At 43.7% G+C, this 25,802-nt stretch overlaps 1 protein-coding gene across 2 annotated transcripts in view; it reads right to left on the bottom strand.

The window, feature by feature from the left end:
- Positions 1-1,031: 1,031 nt before the first annotated feature.
- The window catches only part of GSK3B (glycogen synthase kinase 3 beta), a 166,135-nt gene continuing 141,364 nt past the window's right edge, over positions 1,032-25,802 (bottom strand). The window contains exons 9-12 of one of the 2 annotated variants that reach the window (XM_071560021.1): positions 21,666-21,704; positions 19,102-19,288; positions 13,760-13,858; positions 1,032-6,028 (exon numbers count right to left, since the gene is read on the bottom strand). In XM_071560021.1, the coding sequence (XP_071416122.1) occupies positions 5,961-6,028; positions 13,760-13,858; positions 19,102-19,288; positions 21,666-21,704 (393 nt within the window). In that variant the 3' untranslated portion in view covers positions 1,032-5,960. The remainder of the gene's footprint in view (positions 6,029-13,759; positions 13,859-19,101; positions 19,289-21,665; positions 21,705-25,802) is intronic. The other variant, XM_071560029.1, reaches the window with a different exon arrangement.

The raw sequence follows: 25,802 nt of genomic DNA, 5'->3' as shown, positions 1-25,802 counted from the left end.
GAATTTGGGCATGGGGCCTTTCTGCCAAACCAAGGTCTCTCTCTGGGCAGTTGTCTGTGGGCATCTGTCCCTGTTCTTCGGCAGTGTGCCCCTTCCCACCCTGCTCTCACTTCTCCTGGAGGGGCTCTGGAGTGGAGGCTCCAGCCCAGAGCCCAGCAGAGGCTTTGGGGGGACAACCGCGACTTGTGGCACACAAACACACCAAGAGGAGCCTCTTTGCAATATAAATTTGTTTTTATTGAAGCAGCAGTCACATGACCTCGCATCTAGCCTTTAGGATAGCGACAGAATGGATTTGGCCAGGTCAGCCAGCCCAAAAAAGGATTTTTTTTTTCTTTTTGCGCTAATAGACATGTCATGTTTAATACATACATTATCCAGTACCGGAAACCCAACTCAGAGATAGCTACGTGCTGATTTGCTGGAGGAACGGTCCACTGGACGTGGTCTTGACAAACTTTACAGATCACCACCAAATAACATTACTAATGGGATCCAATGATTAAAAAAAAAACAACCCAAACAACCATGAGTGCAGGATTCAAAGCCAGCAGTTTACACAGGTTCTTAAGTTTGTATCTATAGGTGGACGGTAAAGGAAGATTGGTTGGTTGCAATTTGAAATATTTATGTCCCAGGGTTCCTCTCTCCATCAAATCAAACGGTATCATAGACAAGCTGGCATCTCTTGAAAAATAGCATGGAATAACACAGCTCATTTAAGAAAACATGCTCATTTCTTGTGGTTTTACTTTATTATTACAAAGATTCACGTCCACCTATTCTTGCAGAGTGGAAAGAGGCATGAGGGCAAGGAACAAGGGTTGGAGAAGGGAGAGAGGAGAAGGAAAGGGGCAATTTTTTGAAATAAAGACCACACACTTGGTATTTTTTAAATTTCATTTCCAGGCTAACCTACTTTTTATTTAATGCAAATTACAGTACCAGTTAACTATTTCCGAACCGAGTCACACAGAACAAAATGTATTTACAAGGGGAATGGGGCGGGGGAAATAATAAAACATTAAGCATACTTTCCACAAAAAAAGTTTATATTTAAAATGAAAAAAAAATCAGTCACAGAGGCATTCAAGTAGTAATAATGTTATACAGGTTTTGCTTTTCCTTTAAATCAAGACAGATTTGCACAAGTGTATGCAATAGTTTGTATACAACCCACAGTCCTTAATATATATATATTTAGATTTCTGTTTTTAAGATGGAAGTGGTCACGCTAATTGGTGTGTACAGGCCCAAGTGATCCATCAGCAACACATTAATGAACGCAAATTTTACAGGCAAGCAAATTATATATATATAAATATATTTTATATATATATATTAAAAAATAAATTGAGAAAGACCAACACAAGGAAGCTACTTTTCTCAAGCTAACCCCTTAGGTACTGTTTTCCTTTCCTGTCGTTTTGCCATTATTGCAGTGTTGCAAAACGAAGCCAACTACGACCAGAACTGGCCGAGAGCCCCGTGGAAATCAGCTGCCTCCCCAGGGGTACCCGCTGGCAGTCTCCGAAAGGCAGAGCCCGGACCGAATACCCTACTGTGCTTTTCCTCATCAGCTTTTCCTTTTTCTCCGTGGTGGCTGAGGTTCCTAGTACAGGAGTACGAGTCTGACAGGCTGCTTGACTTCTCTTTTTCCAAGTACTGAAAACCAGGGGGAAATTTTAAGTTCAAAGTTGCAGGCACCTGCCATTATTTTCGGTAAAGCTTGGCTTCAAAATAAGGGGGCAGGGTGTTCAGGGATCTACCAGCCAATTTGCTTTTGCAGGTCATTATTTTTTTCCCTAGCAAGGTAGATAAGTTTAATATTAAACAACACCAGTGTCTTGATTGGTGTCCATTGGGGCAGACAGACTGCAATCCAGCCCGGCTCAGAGACCCATGCTAAGGCAGGGCTGACGTAAAGGACAGATCAAGAGCGCACTGGGTTAAAAAACAAGCCCAAAAGAGTGTAAAAGAGAGGGACAGCTCTGAGCAGACTGTCACCAACAGCTTGGCATCACTGACCTTCGTGTCACCAGAAAGAAAGTGCAGCCTCTGCTTCACTGGAATGAACACGAGATGCTTCGAAATAAAACAGCAACCTTTGGTTTGGTAAAGAGTTACGTGTTTTCCCATTCAAGACAATCTTATGTGGAATACTAACAAGGTAGTAAAACACAAGCAAACTAGTTTTAGAAACAAGGCCTTCGTGCTGGGCACAAGAAATCAAAGAGTCATGTTAAACTTATCTCAAGAAAACAAAAGTGACTTTGGGGAGGGATGTGGGGGGAAAAATAGGGGGACGAAAGGGAACAGAAAGTCCTCCCAGCAGAAAAACCAGTGCAGTCTCCTACAGCGATGCCCCCGCTCCCACCGCAGCCAAGTGGCTCCAAGCACAGCAACCCTGCAGGATGGTGGGGGTTTCCCTCCCTGGGGTTCTTTCCGCTCGCTGAGCTGGGCTGCTGCCCCCAGCACAGCCACAGGGAGGGTGGAAAGGCCGAGCCTCCTGGAAGCTGCTACTGCCCAGAAGGCTTCTGGGAACAGGACTCAGGGGGAGAGACAAGCAAAGTCTGAATGAGCTCTAGGGCAAGTGTCTGAACAAAATCAGCTGCTGCTGGTGGGAGGAGAAAAGGGCAGGGTGGGCAACTTAGAGACTTCCAGAACAAAGCCATGGCTCCAATGAAATGAATGACAGTGGAGACAGTTTCCTTTCGTTCCGCTACTGATCAGGGTATCACCGAAACCTTACAGCACTCAAAGAGTTAGAAAGCAGGAGGGAGGAGCAAAGATGCGGGTTTGGGGTGGGAGACATCGTTAATAAAGGAGGAGAAAAAAATAAAAGGGAAATAAAATTGAAAAAATCATGGAAGCGAAGGCACTCCAAACTATATAGATACACTATACATCGCTAGAGTTATTGTTACAATAATACAGGCCGGTACCTACTGTACAGAGTTAAAACTATATGGCTTTAAAAAGCTCGTCTACATTTTGTCTGATTATTAAACAGAATCACTGCCCTGAACGGTAACTTTTTGCTCATTAATAACAGTTCCTGGGTCCACATATTTACATACAAAACAATAAAACTCAAAATTCAAAAACAACCAAAAATAATAATGTACAAGCTTGAATTTGGTGAGGAGCTTTGTTTTTGTTGTTGTTTTTTTCCTGTGTTTTTTTTCTTTTTTTTTTCCTTATTTACAAAAAAAGGTTGTTCAAAGACCTGGATCTAACTTGTATAAAAGAGTGTGTGATCCTGCTATGATCCTTGAAAACAGAAATAAAACCGGGAGTGCCCCTGACCCTCCCCCCCACCTAACACACACACGAGACACACACAGACGCCGGCACAGTCACAAAACCAGAGAGAAACGCTCTTAACTCCCCTCCGCCAGTCCTAAAAAAAAAATGAGGAAGAAAAGCCACACTTCCTGGCACAAGCAGCAATTTTTCTTTGATAGTTTTATTACTTCTTTTTTTTTCAAAGACTCAGTAATTTACTGCCTCCAAATAACAGTGTCTGTGGCCAATGCTTCAGCAGTCTTGTCTATACAGCAGATCCATACCCTGCCACTGTCCTACTTTATGAGTCTCCCGCATGGATTTGGATCACTGGGTCAACGAAGCCCGTCCACTTACCTTTCAGGACACTGACTAGCCGAGCGCACGCGTTAGGACGCTCTTCAGCCCTTCCTATTAAGTTGCAGGTAAGGATTTGGTAAGCCTTCTGTTTCTCAGCGTGGGTGTGCTTTCCTTTGCAGCCAGCCAGAATGCAACGACAGCTATAAAGCTTTAAAACCCTTTTTTTTTGTGTGTGTGCCCAACAACAAATTACCGTGGGGTATAACATGAGGGTTTATCAGTTTCACGGTATGTGGTCACTCACCTCGTCAAACAGCTCCTGCCTCCCCAAACCCTCCATGTGTGAGGCAGGAGGGAGAGGGCAAGGCTTTTATCAGTTCCAGGGCTGCTATGAGACAGTGTCAAAAAAACCCAACATCAACAGCATAAAAGGTACAAGAAGAAATGCACCGAGCTCATGGCAAAGCCCCTGCCGCCCCTGCGGCGGCTGAGCCCGCCAAAGCCACCACTGCTATGACGGTCACCCCCGGGCCACACGGAGGTCCACGTGCTCCTGAACAGCAACTGCTTGCCTTAGAGATCCACAGGTCGAGTAACAGCTCGGTAAGCACCAAAGGCGACTACAGTTTCTCTGAAGGAGGAGATAAGGCTGGAGCGGACACCAACCGCAAGCCTACAGCAAGATCAGGTCTCCAAAAGTCTCGTTTCCACGCCGCGGCTGCATCTGGCCGCTCCCCTGACCCTTTCGCGAGGAATATTGCTTTGACTTCAGGAAGAGAGACGTGGATGCTCGCACCACACGCCGTCGCAGGGAGGAAACCCGGACCCTGAACTGATGGACTAGAACAAGCATTCACCTCACGCTTCAATCAGACTGATTCAAGATCGTAGACAAAAATAAAAAAAGCAGTATTGTATCTATGTATACATGTATATATTTATATAATATATATACACACACACTCAGAGAGAGCCAGCTTTCCTACAAGTCAGCAGGTACAAATTACTGCCAAGAGCATTTGGATGTGTATTTTAACATTCTGCCAAGGTAAAACATAATGGTGACGTGGCAACATGCATCAATAAATAGAGATAAAAAAAAAAGGAAAAAAAGCTGCTAAAAAAGATGAAATTAAATACAGATTCTAGCTGTGGATTTAAAATCAGAACTATTGGAGAATGTGGCATTCTGCAAGTTAAAACTGCAGTTAAAAAAAATTACAAAATAAACCAGTAGCCTGTTACAGTTCACATTATAACCCCTGGTGTCCTTTTCCTGTGCACACCTTGGGAAAGGGAAGCCTGTTCAAATCAAGAGCCAAGGAGGGGCAGGGAGAGAAAACCCCCAACTAAACAAGCTTTCACAGTGGCCACTTTCCAAAAAGTCCCTTATCATCCACCAGCTGGGCCCCCGCCCCTGCTCAGGACTTTGTTCATGCGCTCTTCTCTGCTGAAGCTGGAGCTGACCATCCGCCTCGCCCCGCGCCGGCCCCACGCACGGGGAGCAGGAGCTCCAGTGGGGCAGAGGCGCTGTCTCGGCAAAGCCAACCACGGGTGTTGGTGCATGTGTGTGTATTATATTATATATCGCCCACTTGGGAAAGGCTCTTTCCACATGAAGCTGGAGATTTCTTCATCACTAGCACTGACTTTTAAAATGAAAGGCTTCCACTAGCAGTTCAAGCCTCAGACACACGGCAAACCCTCCCCCCCCCATCCATGGCAAACCTATTTTCCTACCACGTCACCTGCTCCCCATGCCAAGCCAGGGCAGTTCTTCAGATAACCTGGGATATGGATTTGCTGACAAGAAACGCTGAGCTCTGTTGAATGACCCCTGCTAAGCTCCTGACCAAATTCAAGCTGTGCACTACATCAAAGTCCGAAACTTCACTTAAAAAGAAAATAAAAAAAGAGGGTAAAAAAAAAAAGAACTTCAGCAGAGAATGAGGTTTGGGGTATTTTTGTTTTGTTTTTTTCCTTCTTTCTGTTGTGGGAGGGGGTATGAGGCAAGAGTCCTGGTTCTGAAGTACACAACAGCAAACTTCCAATATGAAGAGATTGTCGAGGGGAGAGACATTGGTGTGTTGTATTGCTCCGCTTTCCCTCCTCCCCCCACCTAGCCCCTGCCCCGGACACCCTGCAGAGTGAGAATACAATGAAACTGGTTTGTATTTATAGATATTTTACAAGGTTAAATAAGAACAACGATAATAATAATAAAAAATTGAACACTAAAATGAACAGGGTGGTTGGTTTGTTGTTTTGTTTTTTTCCTCTTTTTAATTTTCTTTCCAAATGTGACCAGTGTTGCTGAGCAAGACTCAAATTACTGGTGATTTTTCCTGTGCAGCTGGCTGCTTGGTACTAGTTCAGGTGGAGTTGGAGGCTGACGCTGTAGCTACACTATTGGTCTGAACTCGTTCTCCTGCGTTAACATCTGCAAACAACAGACGAGAAGGGAAGAGAGAAAAAATGACAAGCATTATCTTCTAAAGTAGAGACACATTTGAAACAACTACAACAACATTCTCTCCATAGGGAAACCCTCAACTGCCACCACAATGCTGTTTGGTTAGGATGGTCTCCTGCCTTCAGCAGGTGCAGATGAACAGTTCAATCTGGGAGAAGGGAAAGATGGTCTTTAAGCAGGACAAAGGCAACCTGGAGGGCTGAGGGCTGGCATGCAAACACCCAGGTGGGCTCTGGCACATTTTGCAGTACCTGAGCAGTGGCAAGTTGCCTGTGTTATGTTCCCATAACTCCAGCTGCTCAACAAGGCACTATGGCATGGCCAAAGCCAACGCATCAAGTGTCTGTGGTCACCACAAGGTCTCACACTGGTGCTGAAGTTTTGTATTGTTGGTCCTTCTTATAATAAAGCTGCCTGTTAATTGTGTGAATGAGCACAGACAACGAACATGGCAAGCCTGCTCTCCCGGCAGAAACAGCTTGTGTGCTCATGTGTAATTCTTGCACTTGTTCCTTCAGAAAATGCCTTTCAAGTCTACTGCTTTATCCTATGTTGCTCAACCCAAGTTGGATCTGCCACCCTCTGAACTATCATCAAGGCCTGAAGCCAGCAACAAGGTTTACAGAAGCACATGGCATCCTTAGAGGATCAGGTCTCTGCAGTAAATGGTCTCCAACACCTCTTCTCAGGGAAGGATTGTGCTTCATAGAAGGAAGTCACAGGATCAAGGGCATGTGTCAATGTGCATTCCAAGAAAACAGGGTTTGCAAAGAAATACCAAGAGGAAATTCACTGCAACTGTGTTTTCCTAGGTCACATGTATCAAGTATTTTCTACTAAAAAAAAAGCATTCTTAGTGTTAGAACTCTGAATTGGTAAGTGAAAAAAAGTGTACCAATTTCACCTGGAACTATTCTGTGTAGTGTCTATTTAGCCAAGTCACAAAGAATTAAGTGGGCAAAAGTCAAAACACAAAATACAGAATGGGAAAAAGGTATTAAATGAGGTTTGGTACAAGAGACCATCATGCACTTCACCCACTTAATTTAAGTAAGGTTAACTGCAAAGCTATCAATACTGCAACAGGAAAAAAACATCAGAAAGACTTATTACCTAGGTACAGAAGAGGGTAGACTGGGCAAACAGAGTATTAGAAAAGACAGGTGGAAAGGGCTTATAAAAAGAATAGATTTAGTGACCTCAGACAGCAGGAGTGTATGACCAGCACAGATAGCAGACATAACAAAATACAACTGGAACGGCTGGGGGTGCAGTAACATTTCTCCAGCACAGAAGAGCTTGAGGGGCAATGCACCTGGACAATTCTCCACAGCCACCTGGGAATGAAACCTCTCTTCTCTTCTGCTACACTGACCTGACCACAGTTGGAAGTGCAGCCATGAACAAAGGCAATGGCAAGAATTATAGAATAGCTTGGGTTGGAAGGGATCTTAAAAGATCATCTAGTTCCATTCCCCATCATGGGCAGGGATACCTTCCACTATACCAGGTTGCTCAAAACCCCCATCAACCTGACCTTGAACACTTCTAGGGATGGTGCATCCACAACTACTTTGAACAACCTGTTAAAGTGCCTCACCATCCTCACAGTCAAGAATTTCATTCTAATCTAAACCCGCCCTCTTTCAGTCTGAAGGCATTTCCCCATGTCCTGTCACTACAAGCCCTTGTAAGTAGTCCCTCTCCAGCTTTCCTGTAGCCCCCCCATTTTAGGTCCTGGAAGGTACTCTAAGGTCTCCCCAGAGCCTTCTGTTCTCCAGGCTCAACAGCCGCAACTCTCTCAGCCTGTCCTCACAGGGGAGGTGCTCCAGCCCTATGATCATCACCCTCCACTGGATTCACTCCAGCAGGCTCACATCCTGATGCTGGGGGCCCCAGAGCTGGATGTAGTACTCTAGGTGGGGTCTCACAGGAGTAGAGGACCAGAATCAACTCTCCCAACCTGCTGGCCATGCTTCTTTTGACGCAGCACAGGATATGTTCAGCTTTCTGGGCTGGAAATGTACGATGCCAGATCGTGTCCAGCCTCTCATCAGCCAACAGCCTTCTCCTTGGGGATGCTCTCAATCCTTTCTCTGTCCAGCCTGTGTTTGGGCTTGGGGCTGCCCCACCCCACATGCAGGACCTTGCTCTTGGCCCTGCTGAGCTTCATGAGGTTCGTACAGGCCAACCTCTCAAGCCTGCCAAGGTCCCTCTGGATGGCATCCCTTCCCTCCAGTGTGAATGCCACACCGCACACACAGTCAGAGATGGGCAGCACTTGCTGAGTCACAAATTAAGTAACGCAGACAACTGTGACAAAAATAGGAAATCAAACAAACAGCAGCATCCAGAAACACAACGGACTAGTGGGAAGAGAGGGTGATGCCTATTTCAAAAGGAAACGCTGCAAGGAGTGTGTGGGAAGAAAGGCAAATTGTCCTGTGGGCAGAGGATGCCAGACGACTGCTCTGGGATTTTCTCATTCCTTTTCATCTCACCCTCCCTCATGAAGGAATGACCACCACGATAAAAAACCCCTCACAATTAAAAAGCCCCAAGGCAGCATGATGACAGTACCAATGTTTTTTGGGAAGCCAGCCTTGCAGGCTAAATGGAGAATTTCTTTGAAGGAACAATTCCCAAATCTCACATGCATGCAGACCAGTGATGACTACAGAAATCAAAGGTGACCCAGCCAGCCAGATAACAGTTTCCACACTTTAAACTCTCACTGTGCCTGTTTCTAGATTAATTTTCAAGTATGGGTAAACTTCAGTTAACACAACATCTGCTGGCAGTGCATGATGCGAGCAGTCCAGCTGGAGTCTGTATTGCTGGCACTGGATTTCTCTGCATGTGTGTAGAAAGTGCTTGTATTTCATTTGCTGATATGGAACATGCCTTTTGATCTCCATTTCCTGAAGACACCAGAGGCTGAAATTGTTATCATTACATTGCTACTGCGCAGAGCTAAAGCAAGGAAGAGGAGGGGATGGAGCTACTTCATGTAATGTATGTTCCTTTTCTATCATCACCCTAATGGAGGAGTTCCTGAGAAATATATATGCCACATGTTAAAAGAAAAGTCTGCTGGTGCAGCCCAAGACCATCATCATTGGGCTTTTGAGAGCAATATTAAGAAATTCCCCCAAGCTGTGACAGAGCACAGAGCAAGTTCAAGGCTGCACTTGCTTCCAAACCACAAGAAAATGGAGTATTTTGACATTTCAGCGCATTCGTTGACTCTGCATTGACAGGACAGGAGAAACAAAGAGGGGCTTGTTCCATCATCTCTTTGCTGAAGCACCAGAAAAAGAGCACAATTACAGTATGAGGTTCTCTGGACATTCACTCACTCCTTCTCACCCCACGAGAAATCAGTATTTGGACATAAGAGAAGGAAATACAGGCCTTCAGCAATGTTGATAAAAGATATCTGCTCTGCAAAGCAGTGGCCTGTGCTGATGCTGGAGCCATGCTGGGGAGCACAGCCAGGGGCTGGATGCAGCTCTCTGGCACAGGACAGATGAGCACTTGTCAGACTGCAGCTCCAGGTCGGGGCAGCCTCTTTGTCCTAAATCACCCACCTAACACCTCTGCTGGCAAAGAAGAGTCATCAGGGCTTAAGCATCAAATGCTTCCAAAAGCTCTTTCCAACAGAGGGCAAAAGCATCTCTCAACACGGCAGAGAGCTTCCTGCAATTCAGCTTTTGCCTCTGAGGAATGCCTCGGCTTTCTTGTCTTGGAGGGTACGTGACACTCCTTAGAAACCTTCCGGAAAGCAAAGACAGGGCTACAGTTCAGAGAATGACAGAGACATCAACTCAGCCTAAGAAAGCTCATTAGCACTAGTGACAGCATTAGCTGGTTGGATTTGTAATGCTGACAGACTGTGATGCTCATCTGCAAAGATACAGAAACAAAGCTACCACCAGCTGGGGAATCCTCACAGGACAGCTGAGGAGACAAGTGGAAGGAAAAGGAAAGTCTGGTTTTCCTATTGTGCCTGCCTATGGATGTAGAAATCCAGGCTCTGAGCAAAACTGGCAAGCCCAAAATGTGCAAGTTTTACTTCTCTATCATCCCTGTGCTGAGCTTGTACAAGTCTGAGTAAATTGCCTGCCCGTATTCTCCCGGTTAAGAAATTAGAGTTTTCCAAAATTTTTTCAATGGGAATACAACAAATGCACTAAATCTTATTTTATGGACTATTGTGGTCTTTTTCAACTACCACACACTGGCAGGTAACACCAGCTCTAATCTGTTTTGTTGCTAAAAGTTCAGGCACACCATTGCATTTGGGATTACATGGGATCAACACAGCAGGATGCCTAAGACGATGACCCCAGAATCCCTGCTGGCACAACTTCCCTGCAGATGGCAATTATGCTCTTTCCATCTTAATGCTGACTAACAGAGGTAACTACTGATGCTGGCTCATTCAGGAAGCAGAATATGCAGTCACACAAGCAGACGCGCATTCAGCTTGGTGTGCACGAGCCCCTCTCGGATGCTGCAGTTGGCGACACAGCTATTAAATCATCCTCCTCCTCCTGCAGCTACATCACAGCAGCATGCCCAGAAATGCAGCTGCACAGGCATTTCTAATCAATGCCCAGTGTAACACACAGAAAGCTATCACACTATTTTACACAGGGGCAAATAAATCTCATTTTCCTTTTGCTCTGCTTTGCTTTAGACATGCTACTAATGACAGAGAATTGCTCAGAAATATTCAGGTGAATGTACTAATGCCAGTGCAGCAAGGCTTCACACTCTCTCTGCAAAGCCATGTTCCATTAGTACAGTGAGTCCAGTTTTATGTCTCAGGAGAAGAGGAAACTTACAATAAATACTTTTTTTAACCCTGAAAAATTACTTTAAAAAATTCCCTTGCATTTAAGACCATGATCCCAGGATTACTGTTGCAATGGACGATGGAAACCATCACTGAATCTAGCAGTTAACTAAAATTACTTGCTTTGGATACCTTTTAAAATGCAGATGTGTCATACTGGTTAGCACAAGGGCTAGTATTGCTGGCTTGATGAAACCTGTGCTGTCAATGTGGTGCATTGCAAAGCCAATCTTTTCATCTCTTAACACACCATACCACTGCTAAGACTCCCAGGAAACACTACTTTGATAGACTTTGGACAAATAGCCCACTTTTTTTCTAGTCATTCTCTATGACCCTGCCTTACCGCATGATCAAAAGCAGTGCTTTACATCTTATCAGAAAGCTGAGAGTCTGACCTGGCTGCACCGCCACAGGACAGCTATAAAAATAACAGGAGTCATTTATTATGCAAGCAGGTGACAACCACCCACCTGGCTGCCTACAGTGATGGACTGGTGCTCTGCATGGCAATGTACGTGCGCCTGTGCCTCCAGCTCATGGAGCAGGCGACTGTGCTGGACATGACAGTGGCACCTGAACCCGAGTATCAGTTCTGCTCTCTAGATAGAGGCACAAGGTATACACTAATAAAGTGAATTAGTTACATATGATTTGCTTTTCCCTTTATTGCTTTGAGAGCCACATTTTGCTGCATCATCACCACTCAAAAAACTGGTTTCTGAACTTGTACTGCTCAGCCACATAGGCAAAGATTGTGCAGAAAAGTCTCCTGCCTGTCAGGAGGCTCTGGGTTGGGTGGGAGAATTGCTGAAGTTACTGAAGAATTTGACATTGACTGCTTGGGGAGTGTGTGTGCAGGGATATACAGAAAGAATGAACCCCGTCTGTGAAAATCTCTTGCTAAGTGTAGCCCAACAGATTAAGATGACCTCAACAGGACCTAATCCTAAAAATCGTAACTCTGATGACATTGCCACCATCTGCTGTGAGAATCCCATGTGAGCTAGAAACAACCAACCCACTGTGCTGCAGAAAACGAAAGCTACAAGCTGCCCAATACTGAAGTTAGTTTCACAATTTCTTTCCAATTCCAATTATTTCCAAGCTGCAAGGATGTTATTTTTTGTTTTGAATTACAAATAGAAGGTCTTACCCAACTCAGAGCAGTGCTTCCAACAGAAGCTTTAAAAATGTTGACATAATAACATGGGGATTTCTGGGGGGTGGGTGGGCTTTGTTTTGGGTTTACTGAATACTTCACATTTAGGACTCAACTTAATGCAATTCCCCCCCACATGAACCCTTGAAAAGTGCTGAGTGAAAACAGATTTCTTGATCCCATTAATTCCTCAAGACTTGTATCTTGGCAAAGAGAACTTCATAAAAGGCATGAAAGGGACACTAAGCAAAACAGTATTTTTAAGAAAGGCTTAAAATAATTTTCCATGTTTGTGTTTTGTAGTTTTTTAATCACTTTTACTACTTTATCTGCTTTTTTTCCTCACCAGTTGTTGGGTGACAGATGCACATAAGAGGGAAACAGAGAACATGACTATTTGCAAAATACTGTGAAGTGTATAAAACAAACATAGCAAATTTGAAAATAGCAATTTGCTTTCTCCTAAATTCAGAGCATGTAACTTGTATAATCTGTAGCTTTTATCTGCTGCTACTAGAGCTTCAGAGAGAAGCCTCATCTTTTAAACCTGGGTGCATTTGACTGTCCCAAAGTATGAAAATGCTTCCTATACAGCACTGGCTGAACCAAGTGCATCAGGTTTCAGGTCACTGCCTGGCTCATCAACCAGCAGATGTTCTGCACGTCTCAAGAACAGTTTTTTGAGCAGGCCTTCCCCTTATCAGCTATCCTACACTAAGCAAGTGTCCTGCACCTCAAAAGGGGCCACAGCCCTCGTTAAATGGGGCTGAGGAGCAGGCAGCACACATGTGGAAGCAGACACCCATTTTGCAGCCTGCCTTTGGCTGCCCAAGCCCCGAGACAGCTGGCTCTTGTGCTGACTCAGGGCTGACTCAGAGGAAAAGTGCCATGTACTCAATCACCTCTGCTACATCCTGCAGGACCTGGGATTTTCTTTGGAGTCTCCCAACTGGTATTACCAAGCTTTTAAGCTTTCACTGGTATCAGAATACAATACAGAGTGGCAAAAGGCCAACAGTGAGCTTTTAAAAGGTTTCTGACAGAAACTTGAGACAGATCAAGAGGCAAACAAAAAAAAATCACTGAGAGCTGGCCAAAACCCAAAAGGAATCTGCCTTGTGGCTCAAGATGACATGAACAAACTCAGGAAGAAGCAACTGCAACTACTTAGATGAAGTAGTGAGCATACTGACTGAACTCCCTAACTAGACTTCTAAATGTTAATGCCTTTAGGGAAAAAAATCCTCTCCATCCACAGTACATGGAGGCTGCATGTACTGAGCTAGCTAGCTGTTTCCTCTCTTCCCAGGCATCACAAACCCATGCTCCAAGTCAGTATTAATTTCAGACTAGCTCAGAAGTTAGGTGCAAACCAATCCACAAGGACTGCTAAAAACAGGTGAGATAATGACTTTTTTAATAGTGGAAGTCTGAGTGAGAAGGACCAACAAACTAAGCAGTCAAACAAAGAGTTTGAGTGCTCTGAGTTAGAATTTGGGTTGGTGACCACAGCCAGCATCCAAGTGACCACCCATCAAGGCTGAGGTTCAGGTGATACTGAAACAAATCCTTCCTCCTTGTGAGGGCTGAGACAGCCTGTGGGTCTCAGCAGAGGAAGGTGCCTGGGCAGGGGGAGCCAGGGTAGGGAGGGAGGCAGGCAGATGCACGTTCTCACCTGAGGCCGCTGTAGCATTTGTAGGGGTTGAAGCAGCTGCTTGGTTCCGGGCATGAGCAGGGATGAGGATCGAAGCCAGAGATGGGTTACTTGACAGTTCTGGAGGGGAGGTGGAACAAACAGAGTTAGCTCATCATCTACCAAGTGCCCCACATGCAGGTTCAGCTCCTAGGGTTTCCCCCTGTAACAGCAACCTGAGGCTTTGAAACACATGCCCTTACAGCCCAAGGTCACGTTACGTGTTCTTCTTTGCCAATCAGCGAGAGGAAACCACAGCGATATTGGGCAAGGCATTCTCCAGAGCAGGACTGTCAAAACTACAAGTAGTTGTGCAAGGGGATTATTTCCTAAAGATAGTGGCTTGGGAGTCAGCAAAGAACCAGCCAAGCCTGTTCCTTCATCAATGGTCTGATAATGCCATTTCCTTCTGAGCACAGGAAGGATTCCCTTCTTCACAAGCCCAGCTGCAATCAGTCTCAGGGAGAAGGCTGATAACAGTGGTGCTGCTTTGGGCACTGGGTCAGCAAGCAAGCAGCTGCAACAGTTGCTCCAAGAGCTTCAGGAATTAGTTCTTTGGCTCACTCAAGCATCATTTTTTCTCAAGGACCCAGGTAACCAAGACCAATCTCTCACAGCATCCTCCTTGAGCTAGGCCAAGGAGAGCTGACATATCCTTTAAAAGGACAGGGAAATGGAAAGGCAAAGCAAATTGGTAAGCTGGGCATTCTAAATGGACAATAAAATGATGCAACCATTCCTTCTGAGACATTAACCAAGAAAAAAGTAGTCATGTCTTTTAGGCTCCAAATCTAATATAACTACAGTGTGTATCAGAATGAGAAATAGGCATCTTACAGCCACAGCTGTGGGAGGATTCAGGGCAACACATTGCCAAACAAATGACAATCTTCTGGCACCCTTTCAAGAAAATCTAGTGCCTCACAGAAGGTGGGACCAAGCCGAGACAAGACAGGTCCTGTTTGTTTCAGAAACAGGAGTGACTGGCTGTCTCTTGAGGAAGCAACATCCAGTAAAAAGGATGTGAACAGTCACCTCATGGAAGGAGACTGATGACATTTGGAGCTCCAGGAGGTCATCTGGAGGAGAAATGAGAATACACAGCTTTTTACATAGGACCTCCAGATAGCACAGGCTGTACAGAAACCCATCTGAATCACACCATGGGTTCAGTAAGGGGCTTTTGGATACAGTCTCAAATTATTTATGCTCATTTTTAGGAGCCTATTCCTTTTCTTTAATGCTAGTTCTAAATACGGGGTCTAAAGGGATCAGTAGTCTACTTAGTGATTCTTTTTTTCCAGTTAACTGCTACATTAACTTTCTTTACTGCTGGGAGGGCAAGATGCAGAAGATTCACATGCTTACAAAGCCTCTCATCATTACATATTTTGAGTCCACATTTCAGCATTTATGAATGTAAGCAGGTTGTTACATTACCTGCAACCCAGCCAACCTATCCTGTAATACTCTGTTCAGGTCTAAACAGACCCAGATAGTCCTAGAAACCCTCAATACTCACAGCACTTGTATAAATACAAAATCCTCAACTCATGTGGGAATAATTCAGAATTCATATATTCATAATGTTATGCAGAATTTGCAAATCTCTGTTTTAAGTGGAAAAATAAACTGAAGAAACACGAATCCTAAAGTGACAAAGTGGAACACCAGTCATAAACCTGTACTTCTATGCTATGTTGGGTATTAGTAGCTCCATACTAGAAAATACTGCTCCTTTAGTATTTCTTACAAACCTATTTCTCAAATCTGCTGTTACTGAGAATCTATTATTTACCTTGATCTTTTGAAAGTTTCTATCTCCCCTACATTATTTTCTGGAAACAATATGGGGCTGTGACCCAAACAAAAGCAGAGCTAAAATGACATGGAAACCCAATGACATTTGCTACACCTTCTGGTGTTACGCAGTGCCTCGAGGATGCAGCTATAGACTGTCAACGTTGCTGTAGCCAAAGAACCAGCTGATCACACAGAACAACACCCGTGGAAGGGCACTTTGACCCCATTCTTATCCGTCCCTCATCTATGTCAGAACACCTCCTCCTGCAGCACCACTTGGGGCATTAATACTGGTTTTCTGTTGTATTTAATGCACGTACAACCATTTCCCTGATGCTACCTTAAAGAACATTCACAGAGATTAAGAGACTGACCTTGTCCCCATCTTCTCAAACCCCACACTATCTTGGTATGAAGTTTATTAAATTCAGTACGCTCTAAATGTCTTGGTGCGTCACTTAAGAGAAGCAGGTCAATTCAGACAAGAAATAACCAAAGTAAACTGAACTCTCTTGCTTGTAGTTTAACAGCAGCTTTTCTTAAGAAGTTGTTTGAACTTTTTTTATAGTGTATTTTTGCACCTATCCCATCTGTAAGGATGAGACATGGCAATACTGAGAGGAAAGTTGCAGACTACAGTGTTGAGAATCTCTGAGAATCCTCAGTGATTTCCCACACAGTAGTTGGACAAGCTGTTGAACTGTAGCCTAGTTATTCAGAGCAAACATGCAACTCAAGGTTGGGTTAACTACAACCAATCCTGCTGCAAGAAGGTATTATGGTCAAGGCAATCCAGACAAGGTTTCTGATTTCATGATGTGAACAGAGCAGCTATCACAATTCATTTATGAGACTCAACTCCCATTCACATCAGCTGGGAGAACCCCTCTGGCTTTCTCCTGATCAAATCATACCATTTGCAGCCAGTTAACATCTCCAATAAGGAGCAGAAATGAAAATGTCCAGTTTTCCTAGAAGACCAGACCATCTTCATTCCCCAAACACAAAATGCCTTGTGTTGGCAAACAGTGCAGTGCTCTTTTTCAGTATCGTTACATTTGATATATCGTTCCAAGAATTCCCTGGAAAAATATTCTTGTATCATGTTTTCGTTGTCACAATAACAAATTTTGCGTTATACATATTTAAAGGTCACAAGCCAAGGTCACCATCCTGCTCCCCTTCACCAAAAATGTAGCTTGTCATTGAGAATGATAACCATTTCTCACTGCTGAGTCACAGAAAGAACTTTACAGTCTTTATCGGCCAACATGGAGTGACATTAACTTTTGTGACCCAGCATGATCACTGAAATGTTACAAGTAGGTTAGGAAATGGCAATCATTTCAGAGGTTGTTTGAAAATTCAGCTTCTAAGAGAAAAATTGCTTTCTGTTTTGCAGGTCTAAAGCCACTGAACTGCAGCTCTGTGACTAGTGGAGATACTTCCTTGACCAAAATAATTTTTTCAAAACCCAACTGGTGTATAACATTTGCTTAAAATAAGAGAAACTTCCAGGTGAGCCATTAGGAATTATTAGATAATACTCTCTTCCATAGAACCCATCTCAATGATAAAGAAAGCACCCACATGCTCCACAGCTACAGCTGGCAGTCAAACACCATGATCTTTGTCTTCCATGTACTCTCACTGTTCTTCTTCTAGACTCCATCTGACCAGCACCAGTGCCCAGACCAGCAGATCTGGTGTGAAGCTTAATTTCTTTCTGAAAAATCTATCCACTGCATTAATGGTCAGATTTATGCTATTATTTCTAACAGTTTTGCCTTTAAGCCTCCTGTAACTACCTCTTACTTCACTGGTTTCAGACAACTGGATATAACTAAACAAAACACTTCTAAAACTTAATATTGTCTGTTGAAAACAAATGCCATTTAAAACAAAAGGATGTCTTTCATCACTTTTTAGATTACTACAGATGACTCAACCTGATTCATCATCCAGTTTCCAATGACCTGATCTGTTTCCCAGTTGAGATTTCTGCTCTGGACCAGCCAATTTGATGGGACCTTGCATAGAAAACTCTAAAGAACAAGGACTGTACAGTAGTCACAGAAGGAGTAAAAGCTTCTTGTGTATCTTGAGTCCACAGCCAGGACTGCTGCCCCATGGGACTCACTGCTGTGCATTTTTTAATTACAAAATTCGTAAAATCACTGTGCTAAGCAATGTATTTATGTATTTAAAAACTCTGGTTATTCTTTGGAGTTTGGCTGGTCACCTGCAACACAGCTTATTTGGAAATGCATTAATGACCAGCCTGTGTCCTGCCTTTCCTTTATAGATGGCAAAACTGGCACCTGTTGATGACTAAAACTTTATATTAAGGAAATTTTTGCATAGGAAATGTTTTCACTTGCCATTCACAGAAGTCACTGTGCCAGGGGACAGCACATCAGCTCCTTGGGATAGAAACAGGAGCTTTGAAGTTGCTGGAGCATTAGGGCAGCTTACCCAGCAGCTTCTACACTGCCTGAGGGAATCAGGGACACATTCCCAACACATACATCTGTTTTTCCCTAAGGATTTTTAAACAAACTGACTACAGAGCTTTCCAATCCTTTTAAGAAACACCATTTTCATGTAGTGGATAGGTCCAATTTGAATGTCATTATGAAACAATTAATAATTTCAAAAGAGTTTAAAAAATTATACTGATGCTAAATGAGCCAAAAGGTGTTTTAGACTTTCAACAGAAAACACACAGAGAACTATTCTTGCCCAAAGGCTGAGAACTGGCAGCTAATCACTTAAAAAAACCCCAACAACAGGAAAAGTCCTCCAAAATTAATGACTAGCATATTTTTATTCCATACTTCTCACATTCCCTGTCTTGGCAGACAAAACTATTCTGGGGGGATATCAGTGTTACATTTCTGACTTCTGTGGAAAAAAATACATGAATGGTTTTAAAATTTGATACCAGCCTGGCTTCAAATAAAGAAGTTAGTTGCCCATCATTTTTACAGTTTCTAAATGAGTGAGTCAATCAAATGCCAGAAGAATTGTACAGCACAAAACTCAGAAACTAAAGCCTCTGTGTTTATCTTGCATCCAGAAATAAAATGGGCAGCAAGACTAAAACCTCCGTGCCAAACCTAATGCACAGTACTACTTTGCTATGGTGTTTCAGGTATGAAGAAGCAGGATCACCTCTAAATGATAATTTAACCTCCATGGCCCACTGACTGTGGTATTACACACACAGCCATCAGCCAGGTTCCAGTGAACTGCAAGTGTAAGCCTGCTTGATGCAATCCAATAATAACCCTTGGTACTTCAACATAAAATTTGAATTGAAGGTGCGAGGCATCTGAAAATCCTATAACTCCACGTCCCTTTCCTCTCCTTTTGAAATGGACAGTTGGTTATGGAACTGCTTAATAACCTTAGTCCTGCTCAGAGATTTTTACTTTCAAGGGAGTTACACCTGCACTACAACAAACATTTATCCCAGTGCTTCCTCCTACAGAAGGGATCCTTCAAGGACCTCAGGCTACCTTGAGTGGTGAAATTGAAGAGTGCAGGTTTATCTCGCCCATTTGGTAACTTGACGTTTGGGTCCCGTAGTTCATCGAAGAAAGAGTGTGCACAGGCCTCCAGGGGGGTCAGGCGGGCAGTGGGCGTGTACTCCAACAGGCGGCTACATAGCGCGATTGCTTCTGGAGGAGTGCGGGGCCGGAAGACCTGCAGGACAACAAGAGAACAGGCAAGGAGAAACAGGTTGTCTGGGTACGTCTCTTTCATTCGTTGACCAGAAGCAAGTCAGAGCAATTAAACCTCTCATTGCCCAGCAAGCTGGAACAAACTTGTGTTTTGCGCTAATCAAAGTCCTGCAGTAAGTATGGGAAAATCCAGTTCCTGGGGTTGAGAAAGGGTTAATTGCAACGTCTTGCACTAGAGTGAAGGTGCAATGCCAGCAAGAGACTTCATGAGAGCGCACTCAGAAAAACAACTTGGAGAATGAAGGGGAAACTCAATCAAAAATCATGATGAACACACAGAGGTGCTGCCAGCCATGCATATGGGGTGGAGTGAAGGTGGGGAGGAGGGTTCAAATGAGCAGGATTTGCTGAATGTAATAATATTATAAAGCTCTGCTATGGTTTTGGGTTGGGTTTTTTTCTGGCTAGTGAATGAAGTCTTACTAACACAGCGTTCTGCAGGCAGGCAGGTCAGATTGTTGCTATGGAGGCTGCTGTTCAACTTTGGAGAACAACAAGGAAAGCACGGGTGGGGCTGCAGGAAATGTCTAGCTCCAATTTGCAAGTTACTCCTTCTGCGACCTTATTCTGGCAAGTTACTCATGTAAGTTTATTGGGATAATTCCTGCACATTTGGTATTTGTAAGGACAGCTGAAAGTTGCGTCAAGAAAATCAACTATTTTAGTCTAACAGATTTTTACTTTGAGTGATTACAAAAAGAAATTCCTCCTTGCAGCTTTGTTTTAAACCTCTAAGAACAGTTCTACCCACTCCTAATCACACTCCCATCCTCCTTTCTCATTACATCATAAGCAAAATAGGAGTTAATCATGTACGTGTCCTGGATGGCCTCCTCAAGCATTTGTCTCTTGCTATGCTGCAGGTGATGTGCAGTCTGGGGAAAAGGGAGTAGGGGTGGGTGAGAGTGTTGTTAAGTTCTGATGCCAGCATTTGTGGTAAAAACCGAGTTAATCCAAAATGCCTTTGCACCACTGCAGGTAAACTCAAGCCACGCAGCATCAAGGAGCAAAAAACCAAAAAAATTGTAAGAGCCAGTGCATGAGACATGGTGGTTAATTGCAGATGAGGAACTCGCACAGGCACTCCTTTGGTAGGTTTTAAACCAGGCCTATATGATCTCTTGAATGAGAATCAAACACACATGCCAAGTTCTGCAGGGACTGCAATTTCACCCCCTCAGTGCCCAGCTGGGTCAGGAGCTGGGTTTGCTGCAGTGTGTGCTGTACTAACTAACTGGCGTGGCAAGGAATCCTGACTCAGGCAGTCAAGGAGCCAGGCACAGGAAGAGGAAGACTTTATTCCTACCACCAGGTTACTGCAAAACAAACTGAAAAAACTTTAGCACATGGCCTATAATGACAAAAAGAAAGGCTTCAGCCTAACACTGCTGGCAGAGCAGCTCTCCTGAGCCCCGTGCCATCAGTGCAGCATCGTGTGAAGGGGTGGCAGGAGCTGCTGTGTGCCCGCTGCCTGCCGAGCTCGGGTTGCTGGACACAGCACACGGTGGGCACCATTATCGCTCCCAAGTCACGGCCTGACCTGAACAAAATCTAAGACTGTCTTCAATAAAAAAACCAAAACCCAAAAAAGAAAAAACCAGACAACCTTGTGGCTTTGCCTCCCCACCTCACACTGAGTATGTCTTGAGGTAAACCCACAGAAGTGAAGTTGTTCTGTTTTTAACATGAGGTAAAACTAGTGAGGTCTCCCTCATGCACCTTAGCAGTGATATTTTAACAGGCTTGAATTACCACAGCTTGAAACTTAAGTACTTCACTCTTAGCTGTGTTTTTCCCCTCAGAACAGCTCATGTATCAGCCACCATACAGATTTTAAAAACAGATTTTTTTTCCTTAAGGCAAAGACAACAAGGCCTTACATTGAGAAAATTAGTAGGCAGACAGTCACAAATCTGACATCTGTAATAGGAGTACTTGCTTGCCCACTCAAACTCCTCATTTTCAAGTCCTTGAAACCCTAACATGTTTTCTAAACCCTGTTATGAACTCCTCAGCCTGCCTTTGGATCTGGAATTAGCCACTTGGGGCAGACAGGTCCTGAATTCTGCCCTAACTGCTTCAAACAAGGAAGGGGGGAAAACATAAAAAGTAGGTATTAGAAGGCGTCCTCTGGCCTTCCCCTGCAGCAAGTGGTGACTAACACATGAAGCACGTTACGGGTCTGTGCTCCTGTCATCTCTACCACCTTGTGTTACAACATTGTCCTGGCTGCTACCTCAAGAATGCAGTTTGAACTGAAATACTCCACTTCCAGCATTTCTCTCCTTTTTTTTTTCAAGGCTAGGCCTAGTAATTTGAAAAAATGTTTAAGTACATACCCGTACTCCTGAGGTGAAATGTCCTGTTCCTGACGAGTCCTAAAGATGATAATGCAGTGAAATAATCCAAACAGGGGGAGTCAATCCAAAAGAGAATAGTCCAGCAAGGAAAAATATAGCCAATATTATAAGAAATCCATGGTGTGGGGGACATAGTAAATGTTTATACAATTAGAAACTTTAAACATCAGTCTCCATAGCAGCAAGTCCAACTTCACCACAGTGTATGCCAAAAAATCGATTGTGCAATGGTGAGGCATAGTATAGAAACATTTCTATATGAAATTTATGTTCCAATGCCAGTGCATTTACTAAAAAAATAAAAAAAATTGAAATCAAAACTCTAACTTGAACTGAAAGGGTAATTGAAATTCCCATCATAAAGAATTTTTAGTCCTTGGTCCTGGATATAAACATCCACAACCACGTGGCCAGATTAGTTTGTCTCCAAAGGTGCATCCCACTTGTAAATCTGTCCCAGACACACAATGGGTGTTTTTAGTTGGGTTTTCTTTTTTTCCTTCATAAAACCCAAACCCCTAGCAATTTATAATTCATGCTGAAGACAAAAATCCAAGATCTGTCCTTTAAATTTGGATACTTTTAATTTGTGTGTGCTACGAGTACCTCAGGCCGCCGCGGATTATTCTCCATTTTGGATTGACTTCCCCCGCCACCGGATTTTGTTTGCTGGCGTTATCTCTTTAGGATCCTTCAGGAACTGGACGTACCACCTCAGGAGTGCGGGTATGGACTGAATTTCTCCCTATTGTGGGTTTATTCCCCCTCATACCCGTCGCACCCATTACTTAAAAAAATTTTTTTCCCCTTTAATTTGTCCCCTCCCGCCTCCCTTTTGAATAACGGCCTAAGAAATAAAAGCAAACCCCTCTGCGGTCTTTTAGTTCTTCCCATTCAACACAGTTCCCCCGGGAAAGCTGCCCAATTCACCCACCAAGAACTACACGAGCGGCTGCCGCCCACAGCACTGGATCCGCCAGCACTTCCATGCCACGGGGCACCGACGCCAGGGAAATGCCGGGCTGATGCTCCGTGGGGGGAAGGGGTGGGAGGACACGGACAGACAGTGTGACTTGCGAGCCACGCAGCCCTCGCACACACATCTCAGCAGGAGCTTAAAGTCTCTGTAGTTCTCAGTGAGGGAATCAATTTAGTAAATAATCCGCGGATTATTTTTAGTCTGCGGACTAAAATTTAGTGCACGGACTAAAATCCGGCCCATCGGAGCAAAGTCTGTCTTGGTCTAAAATACATCTGGGCGAAAGCAAAAGAAAAAGAAAAAGAAAAAACAAAAGAAAGAAAAAGGAGAAAGGAAAATTTAAAAAAGGAAAAAGCTAAGGGCACAAAGTGTTTGGGTGGACTAACATTTAGTATGCAGACTAAATACGGCCGGGCAAAAGGCACAGCAAGTTCACAAACAAAACAAAACAAAACCAAATCAAATAAAAAATAAAACACTGACAGGAACTTTTAAAGCAATCAAATACTACCCCACCGGCGCAGCAATTCATTTTTCTAAAATGAAACAAGACCTTGTGTAAGGCTATTTGTCCACAGGAGGGACCGAAGGCTCAAGTTTTCATTTTAAAAAATGAACCTGTTTTGGAGATAAACAAATGCAAAAAAAAAGCTTTACATACAATATTCTTGAAGGAAAATTTGCACTTGAATAACTCAAAACCTGTTGTTTCTGCAAAGCAAATGAATTTCAGGCTGAGACCCAGGTTGCTGGGTTTTGTTTGTTGGGTGGGTTTTTTTTTTGGATGAGTTACAAAAAATCTTTGAATGATCATGTCAAATGGAAATGCTGACTCATCCAAAGCCACAGCTTTTGGTGCTTTTGTTGGTTTTTCCCTCCCCCTTTCAGATCCCAATAAATCTATACCTCACCAAAAAGCTGAGGGACCAGTGCAAGTTCTTTCTTTGTTCAGGCATGCTGGTGATGCTCTAACACCGACAGACTGTAACAGCGAGTCAGCAAGGCCAGACACCCTCCTTTCTGCTTTTCAAGTTGCACTGCTATCAGTGCAAATCTTTTTAATGTTACTCCTCCTTCATTCTTCTGGAACTATCACATTCAGCATTTCAAAAACGGCTGCCAGGCTTAAATGCCCCTGGTGCACTATGTGTCTCTCATCCCGCAGTGACTTCAATTCAGATGAAGTCTTTGTGCACTAGCACAGTGGTCACATTCTACCTTACTAATTTGAAATAGTTCCTACCAGTGTGGCGGAGTTCACGCGCCTTCTGAATTTTATTTTTTTGCACGCATGGAGAGACAAAAGAAAAAGGATGGAAAGCACAGAATTCTCCTATTTCACTCCACTCACATCAGCATTCAGCTCTCAAATAAAACCACACGGGGCAAGAGCTAAGTATTGTTTTACCAGAATGGTTGCTCTGACTTTCAGTTCATTGACATTCTTCAAACAAACTTCCCATGCACAACACGGAGCTCCGTCGTCTTGGTCTAATTAAGCCCCAAAGCCAAAGCTTCACAATGTGACACCAAGGTGCTCTTCCAGGCAGTGTGTATTAAAAGACATGATTTCATGCCATCAGCCACAGTGCGTTTTGCATGCAGACTGTGAATCCTGCCCGCACGCTGTGCTCCCTCGGAGCAGAGGCTTATGAAAATGACATCTGTTGCTAACACATCAAGTTTGTGACACCATGGTTAAAAATTTCCTCACCAGCTTCAGACTCACATGCTTTGCCAAGAACCACCTACACCACCAATTCAAGGCTGACAGTCTGTGCACATCTCCTTTTGGTTTGTAAGCACATTTTTTATGGCACATGAACATTAGGTAAGAAAAGAAAGCTCCTCCCTTCAACCAAACACTGGTACTGTTTACAAGCAAAGTCAGCAGATGCAGAACACAACCCTCAGATCAACTTTTTAAAAATGCAATCACACAATATGGTTACTATGACCTTAGGACACGAGCAGTATTTTGATCAAGTTTAACACTGTAAGGCTTATGATAAACATGACACATTCATGAACACAAAAGGAGAGGGAAGAGACACACAAAACAGCCATTTATGCACTGAGCTCTACCTGACATAAAAACCCCAAAGCCGCCACAGAAGCTCTACCCTTGGGACTGGTCTTGTTCCAAATGCCTGAGAATTTCAGATTGGGATTTCTGAAATATGATATTTGGCTATTTTGATGTGCATAAAACTCATGTGATAAAAATGAAGGTTAACAAAAGTTCGCAAAAGAGCCACTGGTGTTGAAAGTTATTGTAAAGTATATGTAAGCCCCCCAACTTCCTTCTCTGACTAAATCCCTCTATGTTTTTCTCTAAAAAGCAGCTCAGAAATAGTAAATGCCTTATTAATCAAGAATCCCAGTCAGAGAGCACTTAGACAGGGCAGAATGAAATAAAGAGAGAAGGGTTAAGTGGCTTACAAATGAGCCAACACAGAACTGGGAACAGGACCAGGAACCTGTCTCCAAACCTACTTCTTGTTGAGACCACGCACTTTTTACTGGGCTCCCTCCATTGAAGATCAGTGGAGACAGAACGTACTAGCATTTATTACCCAGTGCATGTGCTCTGCTTCTATCAAGCTATAAAGGAAAGCAACAAAGCCAGGCAGAACAAACAGCTCCCCTTCTTCTGAGAGACAACCCCCAAAATATCTTGAAGGGCTCTCAGCCTCACTGGGACAGCCACTATGAACAGCCTGGACAGATGTTCTGCAATAAGATGGCTAAACAGATGGTACATTGCAGAAGACATGTTAAATTTAGCATTGGTTTCCGAGTTGCACTGATGGAAATCATTTCTTAATGTTACATTAGTGCTTACTCATTTATTGTCAAGCAGTACTTTCTCTACTGCACACAAATTGGGCAGAGGCAGCATTAATTTACCACCCGGCAAACCTGGCTTTGCTTCTCATGCTTCAGATGGAGGTAAGAGATTTACGCTGTCAAAAATCATTGCTACTGCTAAAGGAGCTGGCAAACATGAACAAGCCAGAAAAAAATGGTCTTTTTTCTTTTAAGTTAGTCTCTAGCAGAGCTGTTTCCAGTCTTTGCTTGGAAAGTTATTACACACTAAGGGAAAAACGGAATTGCACTCTTCAGAAAGAGGTCAG

Source organism: Pithys albifrons, chromosome 1, assembly GCF_047495875.1.
Source record: "Pithys albifrons albifrons isolate INPA30051 chromosome 1, PitAlb_v1, whole genome shotgun sequence".
In the NCBI taxonomy this organism is placed as follows: Eukaryota; Metazoa; Chordata; class Aves; order Passeriformes; family Thamnophilidae; genus Pithys; species Pithys albifrons.
This window is presented reverse-complemented; position numbering and strand designations above follow the sequence as displayed.